The following is a 27,878-nucleotide window of genomic DNA, read 5'->3' on the forward strand; positions in this document are numbered from 1 at the left end:
TCAGGCAATACAAAATAGCCCAGTGGAAAAAAAAATTGGGGGCTGTTGGGAGGAGAGATTATCTTTTTTCAAAGAGGAGATAAAGGTGGGGAAGGAACTTTTCTTGATGTTATTAGTGGCTGTGCTGCTCCAGTCTGAAAAACAGAAAGATGCCTTTTCTATTGTTCTGCCTCAATTACCATTTCTGAACCCACAGAGACAATAAAACCTCATTTTTTTTTCAAAGAAGCTTTCATGACAGTTCCAGTGGCCCTGATAGTAGGAAGAATGACTTCCTATTCTGTTGGACAGGCATACTTTTCATATGGATTGCTTGTGCTTTCTAATCAGGAGCTACCTAAATGTACATGATACTCCAAACAATTCCTTCCACAAAATGTGATATAATGATATATAAACATAAACACCTGGCATCTAAGTGCCAAAGATTCCAGTGCTATAGCTATCATGCCATCACTTTTCCTATGCTCTAATATTAAACCATCACACAAACGGAGTAGCTTTTCATTATACTCTTAGAAGATTTTTCCACTTAGAAAGTCTTACTTGTTCTTACCTAAATCATCGCTCACCAAATTCCTACTTTGTCATTTAAAAGGACAACATTATTTCCCTTTGGAAATGTGTTGCCAAAGGTATTTAATGGAACATTAAATGGGAGGTTTTCCTCCCATTTTTCTTACATTTCACAAGCCTTCAGGGTTTTTCACAGATCATAAGCCTTTTCATTAACATTTTCATTAACACTAATATCATAAACTTAATGTCAGACACACATCATGAAAAAAATGTGAGATGAGCAGAGAAGAAATGGTCATGACAGTCAAGATGACAGCTTCTCTGTGTTTTACCACACATTGTGATGGAAGCTACAACTGTGAAGGATTGTTCTACCTTCGGAGGTAAGAGCTAATAAGGTCAATTAAGTGTGGACAATACGACTTGTTCCTTCTGATATTTTTCATAGTCATAGGATATATACCTATTTTCCCAATGCATTAGAGAGACAGCACGATGTAATGGAAATAGTACTCAACTTAACATTAGGAGGACCTGAATTTGAATCCCACATCAGACACTTAGCTGTGTGACCTTGGATAAGTCACTTAATATTTTGTCATCATGCCAAGTAGAGATAATGAAATCTCTCATACTCTAAAGTGCTATGAAAATTTCAGCTTCTCTGATTATCATTACCAAGAGGATTTCTGAGATGTTATCAAAATGACTCACCAGGATGGCTGTTTCTTTTGAAGTATGTAGTGGAATTGGATTTAGATTTGGATGTAAGGTAGGTCGAGTTGGAGCCAATGGAGCTTGATGACAATGACTTCCCCAGATTATCTGAACTTTTCTTGATGATATTAGTGGCTGTCTTACTCCAGTCTGAAAAATATATTGTGATGTATTTTATTATTCATGAACTTGGTTTAATATGAGTGTCTGTGATTTGAGGGGGAGCTTATTGCCAAGTAAATAGCTATGTTTAAGAGCTTAAAGTGTCATTATTATGAGTGGCTGTTTTGTGTAAATAGAAATGCATCAGTGGGGGCTCACAAGAGGATACAAGAGAGAACACATACACTACAATTTATTTTACCTGAGTTGTCTGCCAAACGAAATCTTCCACAGCACAGATGTCTTCTCCATTGTTTCTGAACATTCTCTTTCATAGCACAGTGGAATACAAATATAAATAATCCTGAGGAAAAAAAAAACAAAAATTATTATTTAAACAACCCTCTGACCATATTTTCTATAGAAGAAAACAATGTTTCCAATCTGAATTTCTAAGGAACATAATGCCCAGAACTAGGTTGGGATAGTATTTTTAGGACAAAACCGAACAATATGAGTAGGATGGAACTAGAGTGGGGTTACAATTAATTTGACCAAAATATTCTTATTCTCTTTTCAAGTAACCAGAGCCACTATTTTGAATGTCATGACCTAAAAAAAAAAAGGTTACTACATTCTAGGAGGTGAGAACTGGTATGGTAAGTCTTGAATCTGCTATTAGCTTGAGCTAATGCCTAGGGATGAGCCACCTAATTTTCCCCAACAATCAATTTTTTTTTGTTGATGAAGCCCTGATTAGTTCACAGAGTTGTTGATACAATTGTAGAATTTCAGAATGGGTTCAATCAAAGAGACCACATAGTCCTATCTGTGCCTGAACAAGATTCCCCTCTACAATGTGGCCAACAACTAGTTTTCCAGCCTTGCTTGCAGATCTCTAGTAAAGGCAACCCAGTCTATTTGGTTGCATTTTGATATATTTGGTTTCCTTTATAATCCTTTGTATTTTATATTATGCACTTAGATACATTATTCTGAGAACTTCATATATATTATCAGATTGCCAAAGGAGTCCATGACAAAAAAGGTGAATAAGTCCTGGTCTAAAGAGACTGGAGATATCAGCAGGCTAATTGGTCAGGCTTCAGATCTGAGAAGGAAAGACAGGCTTCTCTACCTCCAATAATTACTAAAACTATCTGAAACTATGCCTTAAGCTCAGCCAGCCTGTCCAGGAGAACTGTGCTGATGGGAGTGGGGATGAAAGACTATGGACAGATCTAGCCAGTAATCTACTTATTTCAGGGGCCTCTATGGCAATACCTTCCATTGCCAATCCCTAAATGTTTGCTTAAGGTCTGAAAACCTTTTAGCAGGAAAATAATCCTCTAATTTTCCAAATAGACATGAAATGCTTAAAATGAATATTTTAACTTAAATAAAATATAAAAATCGATTGTTAGATCCTCTCCAGATATTAGAAAGGGAAAGTATAGTATGCATTTAGTAGGTTGAGAAGTAGTCATCCAGTGGGAAGAAGAGAATATAGAAAGAAGAGGCCAGGAATAGAGAACCTTTCACAATGTTTTCTCACAGTCAGTTTTGTTTACCTTCAACTGAGAAGGACCCAATAGAAGCCGGACATTAGAAGGTTTTTTGTCACAGAGATGAAATGGCAAAAGTCTTTGCTTCATGTGAAGATTAAACATGCACATGCACACAAACACACACATACACTCATGCACGTGTGTGTGCACATGCACACACACAGATGTGCACACATACACACCCCAAATGTAAACATTGCTACAAAGATCTCTACAAAGAAGCTTTATATCAATTCCCACTTATTCATAAAGATCTAACTATAGACCAACTTAAGCAAATAGTTTCTTGAGAATGGGACATAGCATAGGAGCATAGATTTTGTGGCTAAAAGGGACCTTAGAGATCATCAAATCCAGACTCCTTATTTTTCATATAAAAGAAAACTGAGGCAGATAGAAGTTAAGCAACTTGCCCAGGGTCACAGAGCTAGGTGTTTGAGGAAGGATTTGAACTCAGATTTTCCTGACTCCATGTCTAGTGCCTGATGCACTACACCACATTACCTCTCAAGGATCTGAGATATAGAGTTTGAAAGAGCCACAAAAGGCTATTTAGTTCAGGCCCCTTATTGTATAGGTGAGGAAACAAGGTGTATAAATGTCTTGTCCAAGGTCCCACATGTAGTTAATGTCAGAGGGAGGGACTTTGAACTCAGGTCCTGAAACTCCAGATCCAGTATTCTATCCACTATGCTACACTGCTTCTTAACTCAGATTAATGAGTATATTAATAGATTATTTCATATAATGGTTATGAGTATTAACTATAAATGTCCAAAGATGTTAAGTATCACTAGACTCCTGGGCCAGCTCCTTTCAATTTAGCTCTCCATGTTCAAAGGTTAAAAAGCTGACCTTATATAATGTCTTGAAAACATTATGATAAAACTATGCTCTGAGAGTAATTTGTTTTAGGTGTGTTGTGCTGCTAAGCTGTGAAACACATAGCCCTGCTACTGTCAGGCACAGGCAAGGAAGCAGTCCGTCAAGCAAGGTGAAATAAAGTTGGTTTTCTGTACCCACTTTGATATTCTGCAATGATGTTCTGAATTAAAATCTTGTATCATAAGATTACTCCTTTGCTAATGTTTTTAGGAGCCCTGTTTTCCTGGGCCTATCCCAGCTTCCATCTGAGCTTTAAGAGATACTGGTGTTTGAAGAGGACTCCAAATCAGGAGAATTCTACTGTGAGGCCCCGGGGAAAGTTTCCTTATTAAGGAATGTCATTAACAATGCCTGCAATTTCCTCTCTCAGTGATGTTGGGAGGATAAAATGAAATACCAGGCAGGAGAAACTTGCAACCTTAGGAATGAACACATTAAAAACATCCAAATTGTCATTATATTTGTGTGGATTTTTTCAGCAGTGGAGTCTGGTTCCATTTGAAATCAGAATATGCTTCCCAGAACAAGTTATTCTACTGAAAATCTGGAATGACTAACCTTTGTTAAGTGAATTTAAGTTAATTTGGAGATAATTAGTATACCAAGATTCATTTGGGACCAAAACCTCTCTTTTTCTGGAATTCTGCCATGGGAAATGTGGTAGGTAAGCACATCTGGAATCAGGCACATGTGGAAGTATGGAAAGGCATCTTAAAACCCTCAGGAAGAAGTAGCAACAGATGCATACAGAGAGCCAAGTAGGGCTGAGAGGCTAACACATGGGGATAGAGATCCAAGGCCCATTAAACTCCTCCCTTCGCTCCTGCTTGACTATTGTATCAGAAGTAGTTAAAGAACCAGTGAACTTCAGAATTCACCATTCTCTATTTTTAGCTCCAAACTACAGTTTTGGGTGCCTGAGGGGTGCCATTATAGAATTACCACAGTAACAGCAAGGCCCACACACAAATACCTGACCTCTAAAATGCAACTTCATAGCAATTCCTACTTGTTAATCAAAGTTAACTTTAGAGACCTCAATTTGACAAAGGGAGTAAAGCTCCCCCAATTATTTTCTTATATCTTCTCTGTCCTTTTTTTTAGCTTTTGGCATCATTTTACTCCTCATTCCCCATTAGACCTTGTTCTCCTCACCTCTGTCTTCTATCCCATGCATATTCTGCTCAGTATAAGAAAACCTCTAATCGAGAAAGGAAAATAGTTCTTAGGAGGTGATTATTATAATAGTTAACATTTAGCAAATATTTTTTAGGTTTGTAAAAAGCACCTTACGTATATACTATCTCATTTGACCTCACAACAAACTCATGAGGTAGGTAGTTGTGATCATTATCCCCATTTTGCATTTGGAACTGAGGCTCAAAGAGCATGATCACACAGCTAGTAAGTGGCAGGGGCTGGATTTCAAACCAAGACCTTGGAATTCAACACCCAATACTCTTTCTACTCCAGTCCACTGCCTCTCATAGCCAGCTGTGTCCCTCCTCTTTGTATTTCTATAGTCATTGTGTTTGCTCTACCTTCACATCTTGCTTATGTTTCCTGACGACTTTCACGTCAAAATTTTCTCATCTATGAGAATAATGACCCTTAGGAAGTAACTCTACTCCAGGAGATCTCTATCCCTTCCTGTTCTTCTAAAAAGAAAGGGTACTACAGTTACTGGAAGTCCTTATCTCTGAACATTATAATCCTAAGGAGGCATCTCCATATCTTAATTTTGTTTATCTAACCACAAGCAGTCTGACCCAAGATTAGGAAATACTATGGAAAGGAAGGGGGGAAGGATTACATCATAAGCAGATTTTAGGAGGGTTAGTGATAGGGAAAATATGCAATAGGATACTTTTAAGTTTACTCACATAGTAAACCAGCAAGGGAGAAGGCATTTAGCAATAACAGGGCTATAAGTAAATTAATCAGATTATATGAAGGGATAATCTCTATATAGCTTTTGAAAATTGGGAGAGAATGGAAGACTTAGGAGTCAACATAACGGTTGTCTTCAAGTGTTTTAATGGCCATCATATATAAGAAGGATTAGTTTTGTTCTGCTTCTCCCCAAAGGGCAAGATTCAGAGTAATGGGTAGAAGATACAAAGAGGCACATTTAGGCTTGACATAAAGAAAGATTTTTCAACAATCAGAGTTATCCCAAAGTGCAAATGGAATGCGGAGGCAGTGATAGCAAGTTAGATGAGCTCATTGGTGGTCTTCAAGAAAAGACTGGATGGTCACTTGTTGACAAAATTGCAGAGGGGATCACTGTTCACGAAAGCTCCACCTCTGAGACTGAAATTCTGCAGTCCAGAATAGAGGAAGAAAATCCAGGACTGTCTTGAATGAAGAAAGAGAACCACAAGGAAAGTCATAACTAGTATGGGAATTAATTTCTCTTATGTCAATAATAAAATACTGTTGGCCTTTTCTTTCCCTCCCCTCAACCCTGGACACAACTGAAATGTTTTAAAATCCCCACTAGTTCAAACATCCTAATGGAAATAAGACTCTCTGTCATTTGGCTAAGTCTTCTTTTTCCCCCATTGCATGTTTGTGTTTGATTTTGGTCTTTTAAAAAGTCCTTTACTCATTTATGAAAAACTAACAAGGACATTTACTTTAATAACTCAATCAGAATGCTGGTTCCTACAGAGGGAAAGCTAAGGGCTGTACTGGAAAGAGCTCTAAACTCCGAATAAGGGCAGGGTTAGAATCTTGGGACAATCAGCTATTTTCTGTTGGACTTTGGGAAAGCCCCTAAATGTTTTTGAGTCTTAATTCGAATGCCCAAGTTCTTGTGAACTTTATGAACTATAAAATGACACATAAATGGGAGTTTTTTTCCAATAATAATAACATAAATCAGTCTCATAATCTGAAAAATAGGGATAATAAAATTTGTACAACTTACTTTAAAGGGCTTTACAAATTATAAAGTTCTACACAACTGTAGATATTTTATTCTATTTCTCATTTATTACTATTATCATTATAGAATTAACACAGAAGTCATCTTTTTAGTTTGGTCTGGTCAATAATTTTTGGCTTGTCTAGACAGATGTTTTAAAAAAGTATCCAAAGATCTGTATCTTGGTTAATTATTTTTTTAAAAAAAAGTACCATTAATGGGATCCTCTAAAGAGGAACATTAATGTTAAAAAGCTTAAGATTTAGAGGAAACAATATTGCCTGCTTTTACTTCCACTGAAAATTGAAGTCAACACAGGATAATAGAAGGAAAGCTAGATTTGAAGTCAGAGGACTTGAATTAAGACTCTACTTCTGGAATTTATACTCTGTATGACTTTGGACAAGTCACTTAACTTCTCTGGGACTCCATTTTTTCACCTGTAAAATTAAAGAATTCGATGACATGACCTCTGAGATCTCTTCCAATTCTAAATTTAAGTCCTATGATTATTTCTAAGGCACCTGAAGGAGATTAAAAAATGGACTTTGAATTAACCATCTAAACGCCTAGTTAGTGGGGATCTTAACTCTTTCAACAGGGCTTTTTTAAAGCGAAGAATCTTGATGGGCGCTTTGCGTGATAACTGCATCATTTCTCTCACTGTCTACATGAGTGATAGGATATTTCAGGGAAAGAAGATGTGTGTCATAGCTGGTTAAAAGAAATGGAACATATCCAAAAAAAATAAGGAAAGAATACAGGGAGAGTAGGATAGGTGGAGAATGGGCAGTAACAAGAGAAGCTAGTGACTTAAAGACAAAACTGTTTCACTTTTCGGATAACTAGGTCAATTAAAAATTGGGCAAACGAAATATCTGAGGGCTCAATATTTGAAGAGAACTGTAACTTCATCTATTCTAGCAATGATTACTGATTGCATTGTGACCCCCATAATTACCACCTAATGATCCATTTTCTCCTCTGCATTTGGTGAAGTTGGTGCTTGAAAAGTCAATTTCTTGCACCCAGCTAATGGAACTTTTGAGAATAGAGTTACTTGCCTACAACAAGCAGCTAGGTGATGTAACAGATAGAACTCTGCTAACTATGTGACACTGAGCCTCAAGCCTCTCTTAGCCTTACTTTCCTCATCTGTATTATGGGCATAATAATAGTACCTGCTTCACCATATTGTTGCGAAAATCAAATGAGACAGCATGTAAAGTGCTTTGAAAACTTTAAAGTACTACATTTTCAAAATCAGTACTGAGCAGGACCTTGGTCCAGGGATATCTGGGGTAGCGTAGACAAGATAGCAGGGTAAGTGGACAAGGTTTTTATGAAACTGATTGAATTGATATGTTCTGTTGTGTAGGTTTGGATAAAGAATAATTACCTAAATGGCTCTCAAATGGTCACAGAGTAGATTGTGAAATTTCTTGCAGGCTACCAATATACTCTCTGGTACATTGGTATTTCTCTAGAGCCAAAGGATGAATAATTTATTTCCCAGCAATTCACAGGATTAGGGCCAATATGATGTAGTCACAGGTGTTGGTGATGGAAAACTGGTTCATCTTTACCTTTGTGCCAATTCAAGATTCAGAGTGAAAATGATCAAATCACTAGAATGGCTTAGTTTTTTTGAAAACTTTACATTATTCTTTTTAGAAGAGATTTAATACACATTTAACACATTTTCCTAAGCCATTTGTCCAAGTTTTCCTTAGTTTTGAATTTTATCCTATTACATTAATTAACCTACAAAGTTGAAACATTTCCCTAAATTAATCTCACTGAGGCTTTTAGAAGATTAAATCCCTCTTTGTTAATCATTCTTTAAATTTATGTGTATTGACTGTTTCAGTATGCTTCAGATCTTAATGGAGAATTTGAATATATAAATCTTGAAAAAAGCAGGATCTGTCTCTTTCTCTCTCATTCCCAAAGGGCTAGGTGTTATGTTCTATAAACACACATTAGTATCATATAATACCATACTACTGAATTCAAGTGTTCGACATTATTTTATATCATTCCTCTACCTTTGTAACCTTTTGTTAAAATATAATATTAAATACATTTTGGGGACATTCTCCTTGAATATATATGTATATATGCACACACATTTCACTAAAGTCTTTACTCTGTCACAGTCAAGTTACCTAGGGTTCTCAAAAGTTATGTGTCCTAGAAGAGTGTAAACTTGGGCTCAAATGGGCCCTGTGGTAGCCCACGTCTTCTGTCTAAGGACTAGACAGCTAAGTTGAAGAAGCTCATCAACAGACTGGCCACAGAGTGATGACTAATACTTCATCCAGTAAATCTGTGAGTAGCCATGATCTGTGTAAGTGGAAGAAGTGTTTAAACTCAGCAAATGAAAGGCATTTGAAATGCTGAACCACTGTGGTCCTCAGTACTAAAAGGTGTTATTGAAGAGCAATCAATGTGTGTTAAAAACTGGCAGGAACCATCCTAGTGTAGTGGAAAGAGAAATGGATTTGGAACCCAAAGACCTAAGCTCAAAACCCAGTTCAGCCATTTATTCCTTAGGTGACCTCAGCCAAGTGTCATTAACCAGTTCCTTCATCTAGGGTTGGATGACATGATTCTAAGGCCCCTTAAGACTATGTGACACTAGTGCTGGCACAGCCCCTCAAAGATGTTTACTGTATAACCTTGGGCTAGTTACTTAACTTCCTTGGGCCTCAGTTTCCTCATCTCTAAAATGAGGAAACTGAACCAGATGCCCTCTGACGTCCCTTCCTTATCTCAATCCTATGATCTTTCCATCTCTGGATCCTATAACTTTTTTGGCAGGGGGGAAGGCAGGGCAATTGGGGTTAAGTCACTTGCCCAAGGTCACACAGCCAGTAAGTGTGTCAAGTGTCTGAGGCCTGATTTGAACTCAGGTCCTCCTGACTTCAGGGCCAGGGCTCTACTCACTGTGCCACCTAGCTGCCCCGATCCTATAACTTAATATGTGCATCTTGTGTGTTATATGAAAACATAAGCATGGTTTTTTAGATTTGTGAATATATAGTTATGTGAAGAACCTGTTACTCTCCCTTATTGTGGTTTCAAGTATAGCTACCTAAAAGGGATTTAGTAAGACTAGGACTAGAAGAAGCCTTCCTTTGCTCTACTGGTGATGGGAAAGGCAGGATACCATCAAATGCTACTTTACTATTACGGAAAGAGCACTTTCCTTAGTTGTGATGTAACTTGGTAAATGTCTTTGCACATGCTCTCTCCATGTGAGGCCGGGGGCTCCCTGGAGGGGGGGGGAGATTTCCCCCTATTTATCCTTTCTCCTCTTCTCCCCTTTCTGCAGTCCCCTCTCCTGCCCCTCTCCATGGTCCTGGGAGGGAGCTCCCTCTGTAGAGGGCTGGCCCCCACACTCCTCCTCTCCTAGAGGATAGCCCATGATCTCAGTCCCATCTTTGGGGAGGAGCCTCCATTCCTACATCTCTTGTTTTTAAGAAATCTCCTTGGCAATAAACCACTTTGCAATCCCTGGGGGAAAATACTCCCTGTATATATACTCTATATAAAATATGCTCTGTATGCATTATCTATATTTACTGTTGGTTAGCCAGTATTAAAACCTGATAAATTTCTCCAGGATGCTGGAAGAGTGTTAAGCTTTTTCACATGCTGATGGAACCCAGTTTTAGTAATGGCATCATATATTTTGGTAAAAAAATTAATGAATGTAAGTCCTAGGTATAGTGTTGTTGTCTACTCTTTTTCATTTACTGAACACCCAAGCTCATGTGTGCTGTACTCTTGTATTCAACAGTAGTATTGTGATTCTGTTAGTACACCACTGACATCATTATGCAGTAGGTGGCCAAAGGAACCTCGGCCAACCTCTTCCCAGCAACAGAGAACAGTGAATTGACTTTTACTTCTTTAAAATGAATCATTTTTTATTTCCCGATGTATGGTCTAATGTCCTCCAGCAATACTAATTGTAATGTGTATATATATATATATATATATATATATATATATATATATATATATATATATGCGTATATATATATATGCATATATATATATATTCAGTAATTTCTTCATAACTTTTCTAAATCATGCATGCTCTTTTAAAAGTAATTTGTATAGATCACTGGGCTCTTAATTTCAATTCTTCAATACAAGGAAAACATGAGATTACCTTATTAGTGGCCTGATTCCTTCCTAGGGTACAATACATAAAGATAAATGAATGTTTATAAATCAGTATGGCATTTCATAATGTTATACAGAAAGTTCATTTGTCAGCCTTTAGGGGAAAAAATGACTGAAATGACAAATGTATAAGTTTTCTTATTTGGAAGTCGTAAAGAGAGAAGAGCATGGATTACCAGGGGAAGCAAGAAAATTATAAAGCTGTGTTTAGTTTAGCTTTAGTTAATGCTTTTTGTTTGCTTCCAGTTAAGAGGTCTCTAATTCATTAGGGAAATTCTAGTATTAGATAAAAACATTTATAACTCTAGTATTTTCTTATTTCCCCTCTTTAGCTAATTATATCGTATATGCTTTTATAAATTCACATTACACTACATAGTTTTACTAGGTTACAATGCATACATGAATTGCTGCCTTTCTAGAATCCAAATCACCAGAAAGCACAAGCTACTTGCCTTGAATTAAATTATGTACTCCAATTTTACCCTCCCCAAAATGACATACAAAAAGCTAATCACACAAAAAGTAACTTCCAAGATATTATACTGAGCTCAGTACAAATAAAGCCCAGTCTCTTACACCTTCTATATTTATAGTTTCAGACATTTACAGTGATATTCATAATGATGGCCCTGATGTATTATAAGATAATGATGTTCATTCTGAATTGAAGAAAAAAAACAGTGTAATGAGTGCAGTTTTAGAATAAAGTATCTTCTATTGCCTTCTATTTTTGGAAAATGAATTGGAATTCACAAATAGTAGATATGGTAACTTAACCAGAATCCCTAATTTTCAAATCATTCTGGATAAGCAAAAGTTTATTATACTTTCCTAAAAGAATAACATTTTAAAAATGCATTGCATAGTTGTTAGATTACAAATACACCACACTACAGACTTATATTCTGAATCCTCTATACTATTTCTTTAAAAATGTCTGACTTCTACGTATGCTCCTTTAAGGAATATATGTATATATATACACATATATATATATATATCATACCTATATATTTACAAACAAAAACTTCTTTTAGGAGTAGCATAGAGAATAACTCACTCATACAGATCTTCAGTCCTTACTTAAAGATGGTTTGAGCTAAAGAAGATATCATTAAAACAAAAACTCTAGCTCAGAGCCCTCATTTTTTAGATTAGGAAACTGTGGCCCAGAAAATTAAACTGATTTTCCTAAGATCATACAACTAATTAATGGTGAAGCTAAACTAAAGTATCTTTCCATGAAATCAAATGAATATTATTTGATAGAATAATATGTTCTGCATTAGTGCCTTCTAAAATGAACTTTCCTTTCTAGGATATTTTTAAGAAAGTACTATCGGATATGCATGAATCTGTTCTGAATTTGCACGATTTAAAGTTGGTCTTAAAATGCAGAGATTTATGAAGAACAGAAACTTGATGAGGTTTACAGCATTTTCCCCTACTGACAGGAGAATCATGCTGGGAAAAAGAAAACATCCCAATTCTCATTAATGGAAACAGACCTGAACAGACTGCTCTAGCCATTGAAACTGCCTGAAACTGCCAAGAAATTCTAATAGCAAAAACAAGTTTGGAGGGGATAGATCAATGTGTCTTTCATGGGTAAGCTATGGAATCTCAATATGTAAAGCTACAGAATTTATAAAATAAACAGACATTTTCCTAAGTATTTATTTAGGCAGCTTTGCAACAGGAGATTCAGAAGGGATTAAACAGAGAGGATGTCTCATTTTTGTAGAAATGGATCATGAGGAAATTTTTTATATAATCCTAATACATAGTTTCTCTCCTTTGAGGATTATTGGTCTAATGAGTGAATATAATGAGCCTGTTTCTTTTCCCCTGGCATGGGAAAACGGAGTAGACTATAAGTAGCAAAACGAACTCTAATGCAGTTACTTTGGGAGAAAAAGAATCAGGCAAATTCAATGTCAAACTCTGGAGTACTCCCAAGGTCACCCCACAGTATAAGCCAGTCCCAACTCAGCAGAACTGTTTCCACCTCATTCAACCTTTTACCTTTATTTCTATTCATAAGATGATGAAATTTTAATAGCAATGAAAGTAATCCATTGCACATAATTACACATGTTTAAGTGATGGGAAATGTGCCTATTCAGCAGTTCATGTTGAACAGACTTTGGGGTTTTTTAAAGGCGAGTCAACAGTGTGATATGGATGAAAGAGAAAAAAATCCAATTTGACCCTAGGCTTTATTAGTAAAATATCACATCCAAAACAAGGGAGGTAGTTACATTGTATTATGTATTGAACAGACAACAGATGGAAAATTATGATCAATTTTGGGTGCCATATTTTAAGTTTGTCTTTAACAAGTAATGATAATGACAGAAGATGCTCCAGAATTTATTAAAGACAGAGATGATATGCTTTTCAAATCTTCAAATGGCACAAAGGAAGAGGTACCAAAGCAGGAAGCTAGGTGGAACAGTGGATAGAGTGTCTGGCCTAGAATCCGGAAGCCTTGTCTTCCTGAGTTCAAAATCTGGCCTCAGACCAGCTGTGTGACCCTGGGCAAGTCACTTAACCCTCTTTGCCTCAATTCCTTGTCTATAAAATGAGTTGGAAGAGGAAATGGCAAATCACTGTAGTATCACTGCCAAGAAAACCCCAAATTGGGTCACATTGGACAAAAACAGGACTGAAACAACTGAACAATAACAACAAAGCAAGGAGAGACAAATAGCAGAGTGGAAGAAAGAGTCAGGATCTTGAGAGAGCTTGACCTGTTAGACCAATAAGATTACATTTCATAAGGAAAAAAGGCAAAGGTTTAAAGGGTTACACATAGGTCTAAAAAAATCAATGTACAAAATAGGTGACCTCATGGTAGGACAAAACATTTTTTCCGAAAACATTCTGAGGATTTTGGTGGACAGCAAGGTCAATATGAGTCAACACAGTTTTATGGAGGTCAATAAAGCTACTACAATCATGGTTTGCATTAAGAAAAGCATAAGTGACCAAAATAAGGAAGCTTTAGTCCTGCTCAAAGACCACCTGGAATCTTGTATTCAGTTTTGGGTACCCCACTCTAGGAAAGACATTGTTAAGACAAAGATTTTCCAGAGAAGGGTGGTCAAAATGGGCAACAGCTACACATTCAAAGAGCAGTTGAAGGCCCTGTTGATGTTTATCCTGGAGAACAGAAAACTGGGAAGGGACTGGGGAGGAGTGAGTCATCCTCAGGTATCTAAAGGGCTATCATGTACATATAAAAGGGCTTAACCTCCTGTTTAGCCTCAAGGTGAAGAACTAAGAACGATTTATAAAAGTTATGAAACTGCAGATTTAGTCTTAACACAAGGAAAAACTTTCTAACCATTAGAGTTGAATAGGCTATCTTGGGCAATAGTATTTCCTTTATATTAACAATTGTCTAGCAAGATGTCTGTCCATTTGTGCCACTGCTATAGAATAGTAGCAGTTCTCACTCAGGACCCCTTCATACTCTTAACAATTATTGAAGATCTCTATGAACTTTTGTTAACATAGATTTTATCTCTTGACAAATCATATTAGAAATTAAAACTTAGTATTATGAAAATAATTTTAACCTCACTGACTCTCTGAGTCTTGGAGACTTCCAGGAGCCCCTGGATCTCTCTCTGAGAGCTGCTGCTGCAGAGAAATCATTTTTTCAGTGTGGGTTGTACTAGATGGCTTCTGAGATCCCGTCTAAATCTGAAATACTGTGATTCTGAGTTGGAAGGCCAGCCATTGTGGGAAATATGACAGTTTTTTTTTCTTTATAAACTAAGAAGGGGTCATCAAATTCATCAAGATGAGTATATAAGTGTATAGTCATTGGATACTTCATGATAAGTTGATTCTATAGTTGGCAAGGGTTCTAAAACCTGTTTTGTGTCCTAGTGCCCTTTGACAGTCTGGTAAAGCATATGGATCCCTTCAACAGAAGAAAATATACATTCTAAATTATTATTCATAAGAGAAATGCAAATTAAAACAACCTTGAGATATCATTTTACAGCTACCAGCTTGGCTAAAATGACTGAAGGGGAAAGTAACAAATGTTGAAGAGGATGTAGAAAAATTGGGACACTGATTCACTGCTGGTGAAACTGTGAACTGATACAACCATTTTAGAGAGCAATGTGGAATTATGCCCAAAGAGTTATTAAACTGCTTATACCCTTTGACCCAGAATATCACTACTAGGTCTATTTCCAAAGATGATTAGGGAAAAAGGAAAAGAACCGACACGTTCTAAAATGTTTACAGTAGCTTTCTTTGTGGTGGCAAAGAACCAGAAATTGCAGGGATGCCTGTCACTTGGGGAATGGCTGAATAAGTTGTCATAAATGACTGTGATGAAATACTACTGTGCTATAAGAAACGATGAGCTTGATGATCTCAGAAAAATATGGATAGACTTGCATGAAACAGTGAAGAGTAAAATCAGCAGAACCAAGAGAACACTCTATACAGTAACAGCAATATTGTTTTAAGAACAATTTAAGTGAATAAGTCATTTTGACTATTATAAATACTGAAATTAACCATAAAGCACATAAGAAGAAAGACTCTATCTGCATCCAGAGAAAGAACTGATAAATAGAAGTCTACATAGAATAATTTTATGTGTGTGTATGTGTTTGTACATGTATGTGTATGTCTAATGGTAGCCATCTCTAGGGTAGTGGGAAGGGGCAGGGAAGAAGAAAGGGGAAAAGAAAGAAATTCACATGATAATCATTATATATTTAAAAGGAATAGCAAATTGTACACAATAGATTTGCAGTTTCATGTGCAATCACCTTTTTATTATATTATGCTATAAAAATGTTTTTTTATTCCACAAATTAAAAATAAAATACATTGTCCCACAAAAGGTTAAGTGTCCTGCTTGGCTTTTTTAGGGCAAAGGGAGATTTAATTATAAGCAAGATGAGAAGTAAACCTAACTGCCAAGCAGCAAAATCTTATCAGCAGACACTTTCTATAGAGCAGGGCTTCTCAATTATTTTTCTGTCATAGACTACTGTGGCAGAAACCCATGGATTCCTTTTTTGAATAATGTATTTTTAAAAATTAAATAAAATACATGAGATTAAAAGGAAATTTATTATACCAAAAGTCAAGGTATACCCTTTTTCACATTTGAGCTCCTGGACCCCTCAAAATCTCTAACCCTATTATATTTATACTATAAAGGGTTTGAATAATTAAAAGAAATATTCAGTAAAATTTGAAGGCACTTTAAAGTCATTCTTTGAGATAGGCTAATTACTGAGACCTCCTTTTTGCTAGGCAAACAGACCTAGAAACTTCCAGAAACTCTTTCAAGAAACACACTGGGTAATAAAGGCAAATTAAAACTAGATTACAGAAAATACTCAAATACCATTTCTCTTACCTTGTAATGAATTGAAGATGGAGAAGAGGTACATGAAAGCAACGTTTAAGGGTCCCCAAGCAAAGAAGGCAAAGCCCCACGTCATGCCTAACAGAAAGGTGAGGCTAACCACACTCCGGAGGTTCCTCAGAATCTCTTCTCGAAGGGTCCTGTTGCTCCTTTTCCCATTCCTCCCACAGATCTGCACCATTACCACAATGAACATAGCAACATTCAAGAGAAACATGACTCCGAAATAACCAGCACAGGTCACATAAAACACCACTGGATCCTGGATCCAACAGCTGTAAAGAAGCAAAACCAGAAAGCAGCCCCATGTTAGTGATTCCCACCGTGCTCAACATCGGTGATTTCCTATTAGGCTTTGGGAGGGATGGGCAGGGAAAGGTTTGGCTTGGATCTATTGCTGAACAGTGGCAATATCTTTTTCGCCTTCACCCCTCTGGTGCTTAATTTCTTCATCTGTAAAATGAGGGCATGGAATGGATGGTTTATTTAAACATTCAATAACCTGATTTCTGTATCTAACCTACAGCAGTGTTCTAAAAATTAAAGTTGATTCTGAATCATATCAAATTTAATTTGTTTCACTATACTTATCTTCTCTAAAAGTGAGCTATTCAGTTCAGTCATTTTTCATGTCCAACTCTTTACGACCCCATTTGCGGTTTTCTTAGCAGACACTGGAATGATTTACCATTTCTTTCTCCTGCTCAGTTTACAGATGAGGAAACTGAGGCAAACAGAGTTAAGTGACTTGCCCAGGTTCACACATCTGGGGAGTGTCTGAGGCCAGATTTGAACTCAGGAAGATCAGTCCTCCTGACTTCAGGACTGGCATTCTATCCACTACATCACTTAGCTGCCCCAAAAGGTGAACTAGAGATCCTAATTCAAGGAAGTAAATTTCACCCCAAGGGATATTAGTGAAGCTTGGTGGGATGGAATATAGGACTGGAATTTGGCTAATTTAAAAAGGACCCAAGAGATATTAGGAAGAGGAGTACCACTTTATGCTCAGGATACAAATTCATATGCATATACATATACAAATACATATGCATACACATACACACATACATATACATATTCATATACACACAAATATTTATATACTTACACATACACACATGATCTGTACACATGTAGATGTATATAAATAGCTATGTGTATACACATATCTGTGCACATGTGTATAGGTATATAAATAGATATCTGTATACATATAGAGTCATGTGAATAATAAGAAGGGAGAAACATGTTAGGTAAGGTTCAAGAAGGGCAGAAAGAGAAATGATGTAGGTGTAAGCTACAGACAGAATTAAGAGTCTTCAAACTATAAGCTAATAAGCTTGATTTCTCTATTCCTGGAAAAAACTCTAGAGCCTCTTATTAAGGGGTTGTGAGTTTTTTCCTTTTACAACAAGCAGGGAAGGAAAAAGAGAATAAGCATTTATTATAGCACCTACTATGTGCCAGTCATTGTGATAAGCACTTTATAAATATCATTTCATTTGATCCTCACAATAACCCTGTGAGGTAAATGCTGTTATTATCCCCATTTTACAGTTAAGAAAACTGAGGCAAAGAGTAGTTAAGTTACCTTCCCAGGGTCCCAAAGCTAGTGTCTGAGGCTACATGAGAAATCAGGTATTCCTAACTCCAGGCACAGTGCTTTCTCCAGTGGGCCACCTAACCACCTCTGTTAAAGCAGATGGTATAGCATAATGGATAGAATAGGCCTCAGCATTAAGAAGACCAGGGTTCAAGTCCTGCCTCTGAGATATACTGGCTGTATGACTTTATCATTCAGGGTTAAGTCATCTACTCTTTCAATGATCCAATCTAATATCAACTCAGAAGGTCTACAGCGGTGTGCCTCGCAAATCTGTCCTTGGTCTTGTTCTAGTCTACATTTCTTACTAGTGACTTAAAGACACAGAAGCATGTTTATGAGATTTACAGATGACATCAAACTGGGAAAGAAAGCTATCATGCTTGATAACAGAGCCTAGAGCCAAAGAAATCATGCCAGTCTAGCATTACGGGCAAAGGGCACAGGGCAAAAATTCAATAGAAACACAATGTTACACATTTTTATTCTAAACTTCAGGAATACAAGATCGAGGAGGGCTGGTTAGATAAATGTTCACCTCCCAGGAAATATTTCATCAGTTCAGTGAATTACAAGTACAGTACAATTTAAGAGGATGCTATAATCTGCCACATCTGAAGTGCTGTGTTTGGATCTGTTCACATCTTGAGAAAGGTAGGAAAAGATGAACTTCTGTTACTCACAACTCACTGCCTTGTCCCTTGACATCTTGGCCATAACTTCCTTTTCCATATATTTCATTTGCATTTGTATTTCTACTTGCTAGAACAACTGTTACCACCAGAGCAGGCAAACCTGTCAAAAAAAAGATGATGACATCATAAGTGTCTTTGATGAAACAGACTAAACTCTCTTTAAAGACTGATCAGGGCAAGCAAGAAAACATTCTTGTCATGGCAGTGACTTGAAACACTAACTAGCACAGGGAAACCATGGCTTTTCCTCAAGGTAAGAATTTGAAGGTTGCTAAAAGCTTAATCCAGGCAATATCTCCAGTGGGCATGCTACATTTTTCCTTTGAACCATCTCCCACCAAGTCTAATTCTCCTCCATACCTTCCCTAGGTGCAGAAATTGCTAGGTCTACCTCGGGGATGGATTATACCTGAATTAAGTGGAAAAAATGAAAAACTCACGTAGTTAGCATGAGACATCCATCCTACACTAGTGATAATTAAAGATATTTTTCTTTCAAAGGAGGTACCTAACCTTGAATGTCTTATGAGTTGTGCCTATTTCTGATCCAGCTTGGTTCTATGGATGGTGTTAGTTCTGATTCAGATGTGGTAAAAATGACAACAAACTTAGAAAGAGCTTCTAATTACTATAGTATAAAGAACTCTCATCTCTTTTAACCAGCAAAGCAGGCAAATAAGTTAAAGTGACAGCTTGTGTATTTTGTGATTTCCGGTTGAGGAGCCAGAATTATCACCTTAATTAAATAAATTATTATCACATCATTTGGCTCCCTCAATGATGGCTTGTCAGGAATGCCAAAGTTTAGGCACATCCACGTAAGGAAGTTTTTTCTTATCTCTTCCATGGAACAAATACATGTTCAGATTCCTTCTTTCACCTGATAAAAAGTTTATCGCATACTCTCACACATAGTTTTATCAGTTAGGTGGTTCAGTGGATAGAGCAGCCAGGCCTGGAGTCAGGAAGACCTGAGTTCAAACCTGGCCTCAGACACTTACTAGTTGTGTGAAACTAAGCAAGTCACTTAACTCTGTTTGCCTCAGTTTCCTCATCTGAAACATGAACTAGGGAACTAGCAAACTGCTCTAGCATCTTTTCCAAGAAAATCCCAAGTAGGGTCACGAAGAGTCAGATATGATTGAACAAAAACAAGGAGCACCTTGTATATTGTTTAGTGGAAATACGTTGAACCATAGAGGTTCATCATACATCTTGGTCATCTAGGCTGCTACGGCAATTTTCAGTCATTTTTCAGTCATGTTCAAATCTTCATGATCCAATTGATACTAGACGAGTTTGTCATTTCCTTCTTTGTTCATTTTACAGATGAGGAAACTGAGGCAAACAGGGTTAAGTTACTTGCCCAAGGTCACATAACTAGCAAATGGCTGAGGCTAGATTTGAACTCAGGAAGAGAAAAGTCTTCCTGACTCTTAGCCCAGTACTCTATCCACTGTACCACCTATCTGCCTTTAATCCCAACCTTCTTCACTGCTCCTAGAGGGAATAATTGAAGGAAAAACCCAAGCCCTACGTGGACATGGGAGACTGTCTCTATTCAGGCAAAGGTGATGATGTCTATTCAAGAAGCCATATTGAGAAATCTGTGCAAAGAACCCTCCATGTCTTTGGATCACTAGTTTAATCACAAACTTCAAAGCCTAATCACATATAGTATGGATGGGGGTATCTAGAGGGTGGGACACTATGACCAGCTCTATTTATTTGGCTTAGGATTTAAGGCTAGCCCATGTGCTTTGAAGTATAATGGGAGCATAAAGTGCCAGATGCTTTCTCAGAAGACTTGGGATGGGCTGGCATTTGGGTACACAGAAAATAGATCTCATGGACATTTCCCTTTACTACCATATTGATAATTTGTTCTAAGGATCACGACATTCTCTTGGAGGAGGATTTATACCTTGATATACCTCATTTATAGTCAGGAGCTTTCCTTTGACAGTGTCTGTAGTTTGAAAATTTTGATGCCACTATGAAAATCCAGCAAAACACATAACCTTTGTTCACTTACCCCAGCCAATGATGCAGAATTTCAATATGTACCGGCGAATGTAAGTATTGAATACTTTAACCAGAGCAATGTACATGTGAACTGCCTCTAATCCCATCCACGTGAAGGTTGCCAGAAGGAAAAAATGCAAAAGGGCTGCAACAGCTACACAGAGTCCATCAATGTCAAAAGAGGTGATCCAACCATCAAGGAGGAATATTAAATTTAGAAACAATAGGGCAGTACTAAGATTCATCAAGATTTTGGAGGGATAATCCCTCCGTAGTTTTCTGAAATGAAACACAGAAGAAGATGCATGAGCAATGGCCACAAATCCTTATGGAAGCAAAGTTACCAGGGGTTAGGAATGAAGGTTTTGTTTAACTCTACAATGAGTGGTAGAGAAAAACCTGATGTAAATAAATTAAGCAGTATAAAAAAATTATAGGATCACAGACTTGGAGATTAAATTTTTTTCAGTCCAGTGCTTTCCAGAGGATAGTCCTGACACCAAGAGTGGATAAATGACTTACTCAAGGTCATGTAGGTAAGAGGTAGCAGAGTCAGGATTTGAACACAGATACTCTGACAATGGTATTCTCAGGAGAAAGGTCAGGGACATGGATAAGTATACTTGTCTGCCTATAGAAGGTTTCTTTTCTTACTATAAATGATACTTTTTAATGAAAGGAAATATCAGTAGTTTGATTCACCTAATACAAGTTTTATAGAAAAAAACTAGAGTATTAAAAATAAACTTCTCTCTACCTTTTATGACCCACTAATTGTTCTCTGCCGATAACTGATACTAATTCTCAACTTAAAGGCCACTTTTCAAAGATTTTTGAAGAAAATCTACCAATATTTTTTAAAATTAGTAAAATTTCTATTTTAAAAACTGCCAAAAAGTTAAACCATAATGTTGCTAGAGAACAGTAGCAGTTTGGATTAATTCTATAATATAAAGATATTTTTTCTGATATATAATAAAATATATAATAATATTATAATGTAAGAAGAATCTAAAGGTCATTCATATATTTGAATTCCCATAAGAAGAATCTATATTTGGTATTGCATGTTACATGTGACAAAACACTCCATAAATTAAAATTACTCTTACTTACGTGAGTCATATAGGATTTAAATGCTCCTTAAAGCAAAGAAAATTCTTGTTTTTACTTTAGAGTTATCAGTAACTTGGGTTTGGCAGATGGTGAAATACTTACTCAAAAGCAACATATGTTAGGAGAGTTGCAGCTGAAAATATGGCAGAAACTCCACAGCCAATATAGGTAATAAAGGTCAGGACTTTAGTGTTTCGGGTATCTACCTGTGAAGCAGTTCCTTGAAGGTCCTACATAAAACATGAAAATGAATTTATGACTCTCTTCTTTTGCTACAGCTGCTATTTTTCCCAATCGAAAAGCTTAGAAGAAACCTTAGATATACTCTATGAAATTACTTGAATGCTTAATACACATTACGCTGGATAGCTTTTATGGTGACATATTTCTCAAATACTGGATTTTCCATGGGTGAAAATAGTGCGGCACAAGCAATCTGGTAGTGGTTTCATGAAACTAAAATAAACCAGGGGTGGAAAACTGACCATCAGTAATTTTTCACCTTTTCTCTTTTGTTTGAATCCTTATTTTCATTAAACAAGACAAATAACACTTGAAAATAACAAAGCAGAAAAAAGATCATGTCCCAAATTATCCTTGAGTTATGGTAGTTTATGAAGTACAGAAATGAAGGAATATAGCAATATGATTTATTGTTTTTCCCTTGTGGAAAAAAAACAAACAAAAAACAAGTTACACTAGCTAGATAATGGCTGTTGGCCATTATGTCCCAATTTGGGATAAATTAGACAGATGGTATTTATCAAATATATTTATCACTTTGTTTTCTCTCCTCCAGTTATAGTCAGAGCTCATCAGAGCTGGAAGAGACCTTAAAGATCATGGAGATGAACCCCCTCATCTGTTCTCTTTAGAGGGCTCTAAGCAGGAAAGTGTGACAAGGCCAATGGGAGTTGCGCTTCATTATAGACCATAATATGAAAACCAGCCTCTACTATAAAACAACATAGCCAAGGAAGCAAATACTTTATAAGTACTGGGAATAAAGGTACCCAGTGTGACTATGCTGTAAATTTCAAGTACCTTCTCAAATGTTAAAATGCATAAAGAGACCATGGAGGCCCTGAAGGTGTCTTATGTAAGGGAATAAGGATCCTTAACAGAAACCTAGGAAAGATTCTTAGCAAAGCCCCGGTGGTCTGGAAAGGCTAAACATGAACTAAATCTTTCTCGGGTATAGTATAAGACAGGATAAATTTTGGAAAATTTTGCTTCCCACCCTCCATGGCCCCATAAAAGTAGTCACAGTGGAAAGAGGGAAGGAGTTGACTGAAAAAATTCATATCCTTATAAACGTAAAAAACTACTGTATTACATGATGCTAGCAAGCAAAGCACGACTCAGAGCAAATTCATAATGAAATTAAAACAATACATGAACAAATCGGCCATCCAAGGTTACTGTGATACCAAACTTTAAAATTCTTTGCTTTGGAGATCAGCCAAGATGGCAGGGTGAAAGTATGTATTACAGCCTAGCTCTCTCCTGTAACTCCTCCACAAAGCTCCAGGAAAAGTACTGGATCAAATTCTGATTAGGAAATTCAAGAAAAAAAAAGTCATAGTGAGTCATTTTTCCAGCCCAGGTTGGCATAAGGTGACAGAGAGGACTATGGACAAAGCAGACTGGCTCTAACCAGGGGTGTGCTTTCCAGAAAGAAGGCAGAAGACAGGCCTGAAACCAAGGACCTGCTTGTAGTTGTGCACTATGGCAGAAGGGGTCTGAGATCTTGTATGGTGAGGGCTGACCTTATGGAAGGAGTAGGAACAGGTTCCAATTGCTAGCTCTGCTGATTGCTATTCAGTACTGGATGATAGATGCAGTGTGGACTCTGGAAGGGAACTATCTAGAGGTAACATTAAAGGGTGAGGAGTGGTTCCAGGACCTAGGCTGTATACCAAGCAAGGAGAGAATGAAGCAGGAAGCAGAAGCTAAGTGATTCAGACACCAGGAATGGAGCTCAGTCTCAGTTCCAGCCTGGTGTAAATCCTGTAGAGTAATAACTGGGGCAAGAATCCCAGACCAAGGGACAGTCAATAGTCCTGTTATTCTGAAACAATAGAACTTCCCAGATGGCTGAATGTGACTGAGTGCAGCAGTAGCCTACTGGATGTCCAACAGACAAGCCTATAGGTATGTTGCTTAGATCCAAACTTGGGCTAAGAACTCAGAGTACTCAGACCACGAGGGCAGCAGTCAGACTTTGCTCTGAATTACATAATTTTGGGAGCATTAAAGATTGCAGGTCCCCACACTGAGACATCCCAAAGATCCTGGAATCACATAATACCCAATACCCAGGAAAGTAGCAACCAGAACCTAGAGGACACAAGGTGAGCCTCAATATTCCCTCCAGAAGTACACAGAGCCCAGCCCTGACCTAAAATCCAAAGTCAGGAGGTAATCTGAAGAATGAGCAAGGAAACAAAACCCCTGCCTTAAAAAGGCAGACAAAGACACTAAAGACACAAACTCCGAAGAAGAGAATTACTCTAAAACATCTATAAACAAAGCCTCAAAGAAAAACACAGTTAAGGCACAAATTCAACCAGAATTCTCAGAAGGGATGAAGCAAAAAAGATTTTTTAAAGTATCAAGTATATTTTTATAAATGAAATTAGAGTGTTAGAGGGAAAAACACTAAAAAAGAAATAAGAACTATGGAAGAAAGAACTGGAAAGAGAAATAAAAGATTGGAACAAAAATCTTACCTATGTAACAAACTCCCTGAAAATTAGGACAGACCACATAGAAACTAATGATTCTTATGAGAAAAATATTAAAACAAAGTTAAAAAATTGAAAAAATAGAAGAAAATATAAATTATCTCAAGGCAAAAAACCAACTAAACAGAAAACAGATCAAGGAGATATAATTTAAGATTGATAGACTACCTGAAAGCTATGAACAAAACAAAATAAATCCAAAACCTAGACATAACATTTCAAGACATTGTAAAATTGCCCAGATATCTTGGAACCACAGGGCAAAGTGACCATACCTCTCGAAAGAAATCCCCAAATGAAAGCTATGAGGAACAGTATAACTAAAATCCAGGACTTCTTGGTCAAGGAAATAATTGTCAGCAGCCAGAAAGAATTCAAGTATTGAGGAGCCCCAGTTAGGATCACACAATTTTTAGCAAAACCACTATAAAGAGAGAGTTTACAATACAATATTCCAGGAGGCAAATGATACAAGCTTATAACCAAGAATAATTTAACCAGAACATAATCATATAGAGGGCAAAATGGACACATAATGAAATAAAAGACTTCTAAGAATTCCTGAAGAAAAGACCAAAGTTGCTTAAAAACTCTGAAATATAAATACAATAATCAAAAAAAAGATAAAAATTGTAAATATAAGGAAACATTCACGAGGGATAATGCAGTGGATAGACCACCAGGCACAGAATCAGGAAGACTTACATCTAAATCTAGCCTCTGGCACTTACTAGCCGTATGACCCTGGGGAAGTCATTTCTGTCTACCTCAGTTTCTTCAATTGCAAAATGGGGATAGTAATAGCACCTACCTCACAGGGCTGTTGTGAGGATCAAATGAGTTAATAATCATAAAGCACTTAGCAAGTGCCTGGTACATAGTAAGTACTATGTATATATAAATGTTAGCTAGTATTATTAGCTATTATACCGGTATGGGGAGATGATATATCTCTCTTTCTCTTCCTGAAAATCCTATTACCATCAGGGGTCATAGAGGGAGTCTAATAAGATAAGAGTAGTTTTAAAAAAAGGTTTTGATGATCTTAAAAGAAAGGAAAAAGGAATTCAGTAGAAGAAGGGGGAAAGAGAGAAAAAGTAGAGGAAATCATCTCATATAATGTAAGTGTTTAGGCAGAAGATTGCAAGTACAGAGTTAGGACTGGTGGGAATGGGTGACAACTGTATCCCACTTTCAGCTGACCTTGTCAAAGGACAGAAGAGTACAAATAGTTGAGTGCAGAAATATATATATATATACACACACACACACACACACACACACACATACTAAACAGGAGGGAGAAGGAGGGGCAAATAAAAAGGAGGCGATATTAAGAGAGGGATTAGTTCTAGTTGAACAAACTCTAAACAAGGAGGGTAGATAACAAAGAAGAGTTTAAAAGGAAAGCAACGATAAGGACCTGCTACTGGTTTGTGGATAAAGGAAAGAGAAGAGGGGAGCTGAAGAAGATTGCATTAAACCTATGGTACTTGTATTGAACACACTCCTCTCTCATCACCCTCTTTCTTATAGAGAGGGTAGGGACCTCTAATCAAGGCAATAACCAATCATGATTCCAGAAAATCAAGTCAATGTTAATCAGTTCCTGACAGAGAGGTGATGGACCCAGAATACAGATTGAGATATATTTTTTCTTGGACGTGGCCAACATGGGAATTTGTTGTGTTTGATTATGTATATTTTTGCTAGGGTTTTGTTCTCCTTTCTTTTTCAATGGGAAGAGAGAAAGCAGGAATAAAAAGGTAGATTTTTGTTGAATGAAAAAATAAAATTAATTTTTAAAAGGGCATATAGGCTGAAGGTAACATCAGAAGAGCAACAGTTAATTGGGGAAAATCTAAACATAAATTTATTTCATTTAAGTTGTTGGCTTCCTTATAAATTCACATCAGTTCCTTATATATCTTGAAAATGAGACATACATTTCATATGGCCAGTGTGTGAATTTGTTCTTAATTATGCATTTTTTTCTTTTTTCTTTGCCTTTTCTCAATCAAGAAGGGGAGAAGAGAAGAGAAAAATTAATGTTTGTTAACTGAAAAAATGAACTTTGAATGTTTAAAAAAAAACAAAAAAAACAGTGGATCAGGGAGAGATTTTTTTCTTTCAGCAGGGGTACAAATCATCTTAGAGATTTTTATGTTCCTGCCATCTCATCTAGTATTTCACATATTTATAAGGGTTTTTAAAACTTGCAAATTTAAACCAGTTAAACCAAAGCATATGTTTCTGCATTAACTCTTGTAAAGAATATAACTTTCCTGGAAGAATTGACTGTGAACCAAAATATATCTGCATGGAAATAAAAGAATGAGTCTATTTTATAAGGCATAGGAAATCTAGGGAAATTGAGGGATTTTCCACTATTCAGGAAAGGCCGGCTCATTTTCAAAAGGGAAAAAAAGGTTGGCATTTTATAGGTCAACATAGTTTTGAAAGTAAAGAATAGATTTCTTTTATATTCAGAGAGCAACAAAAATATTCTTTTCTATATTTTGTAATTTTTTATTTATGTTTTGTTGTTTTCCCTTGAGACACTTAAGGCCTAAAGGTGTTAGAACATATCATGAACCCATGAAATTTGGTCAGGCTAAGTGGTGATAGATCAGAGGCCAAATTAATAACAGGCCCCCAGGCAGCACTAGGTGTTCTTTAGCCTTTCCTCTTGTTATCATCCATTCAGGTCTGGCAGAAATAAAGGTATACAAGAGATCAAAGAATGAGGCAGAGCTCCCATATCACTGCCTCTCCAGATCTATGTGAACAATCAGGTTCACTACCTTAACCAACTATCACATCTAGTTCACATTTCATAAGCATTTCAAGTGCCTATGGAGGCAGTGTGGTATCACCTTCTAACTGGTCTCCCTGATACAAGTGTCTCCTCACTCCAATCCATCCTCCACTTAACTGCCAAAATGACTTTCCTAAAGGGGAAAGAAAAGGGAAGGGGTGGATAGAGAATGTGAATGGGATGAACTTTCCCATAAAATGGAAGCAGACAGCAGAATGGATTAAAAACCATAATCCTAAAATATGTTGTTTATGAGAAATACATTTGAAACAGAGGGATACACAGAGAGTAAAGGTAAAAGGCTGGAGTAGAATATATTATGTTTCATCTGAAGTGAAAAACAAGCAAGGGTAGCAATACTGACCTCAGACACAGCAAAAGAGCAAAAACAGATCTAATTAAAAGAGATAAGGAAGTAAACTATATCCTGCTAAAAGCACCATAGACAATGAAGTAATATTATTACTAAATACATATGCGCCAAATGGTATAGCATCCAAATTCTTAGAGCAGAAGTTAAAGGAGTTACACTGAAATA

At 36.8% G+C, this 27,878-nt stretch overlaps 1 protein-coding gene across 1 annotated transcript in view; it reads right to left on the reverse strand.

Moving 5' to 3' along the window:
- Window positions 1–27,878, reverse strand: part of ADGRG6 (adhesion G protein-coupled receptor G6) — a 168,879-nt gene that overhangs the window by 4,923 nt on the left and 136,078 nt on the right. The window contains 6 exon segments of the mRNA XM_036768775.1: window positions 1,234–1,386; window positions 1,601–1,702; window positions 16,325–16,608; window positions 18,623–18,734; window positions 20,670–20,938; window positions 21,878–22,005. Of these exon segments, the coding sequence (XP_036624670.1) occupies window positions 1,234–1,386; window positions 1,601–1,702; window positions 16,325–16,608; window positions 18,623–18,734; window positions 20,670–20,938; window positions 21,878–22,005 (1,048 nt within the window).

This window comes from Trichosurus vulpecula, chromosome 7 (genome assembly GCF_011100635.1).
Source record: "Trichosurus vulpecula isolate mTriVul1 chromosome 7, mTriVul1.pri, whole genome shotgun sequence".
Lineage (NCBI taxonomy): Eukaryota > Metazoa > Chordata > Mammalia > Diprotodontia > Phalangeridae > Trichosurus > Trichosurus vulpecula.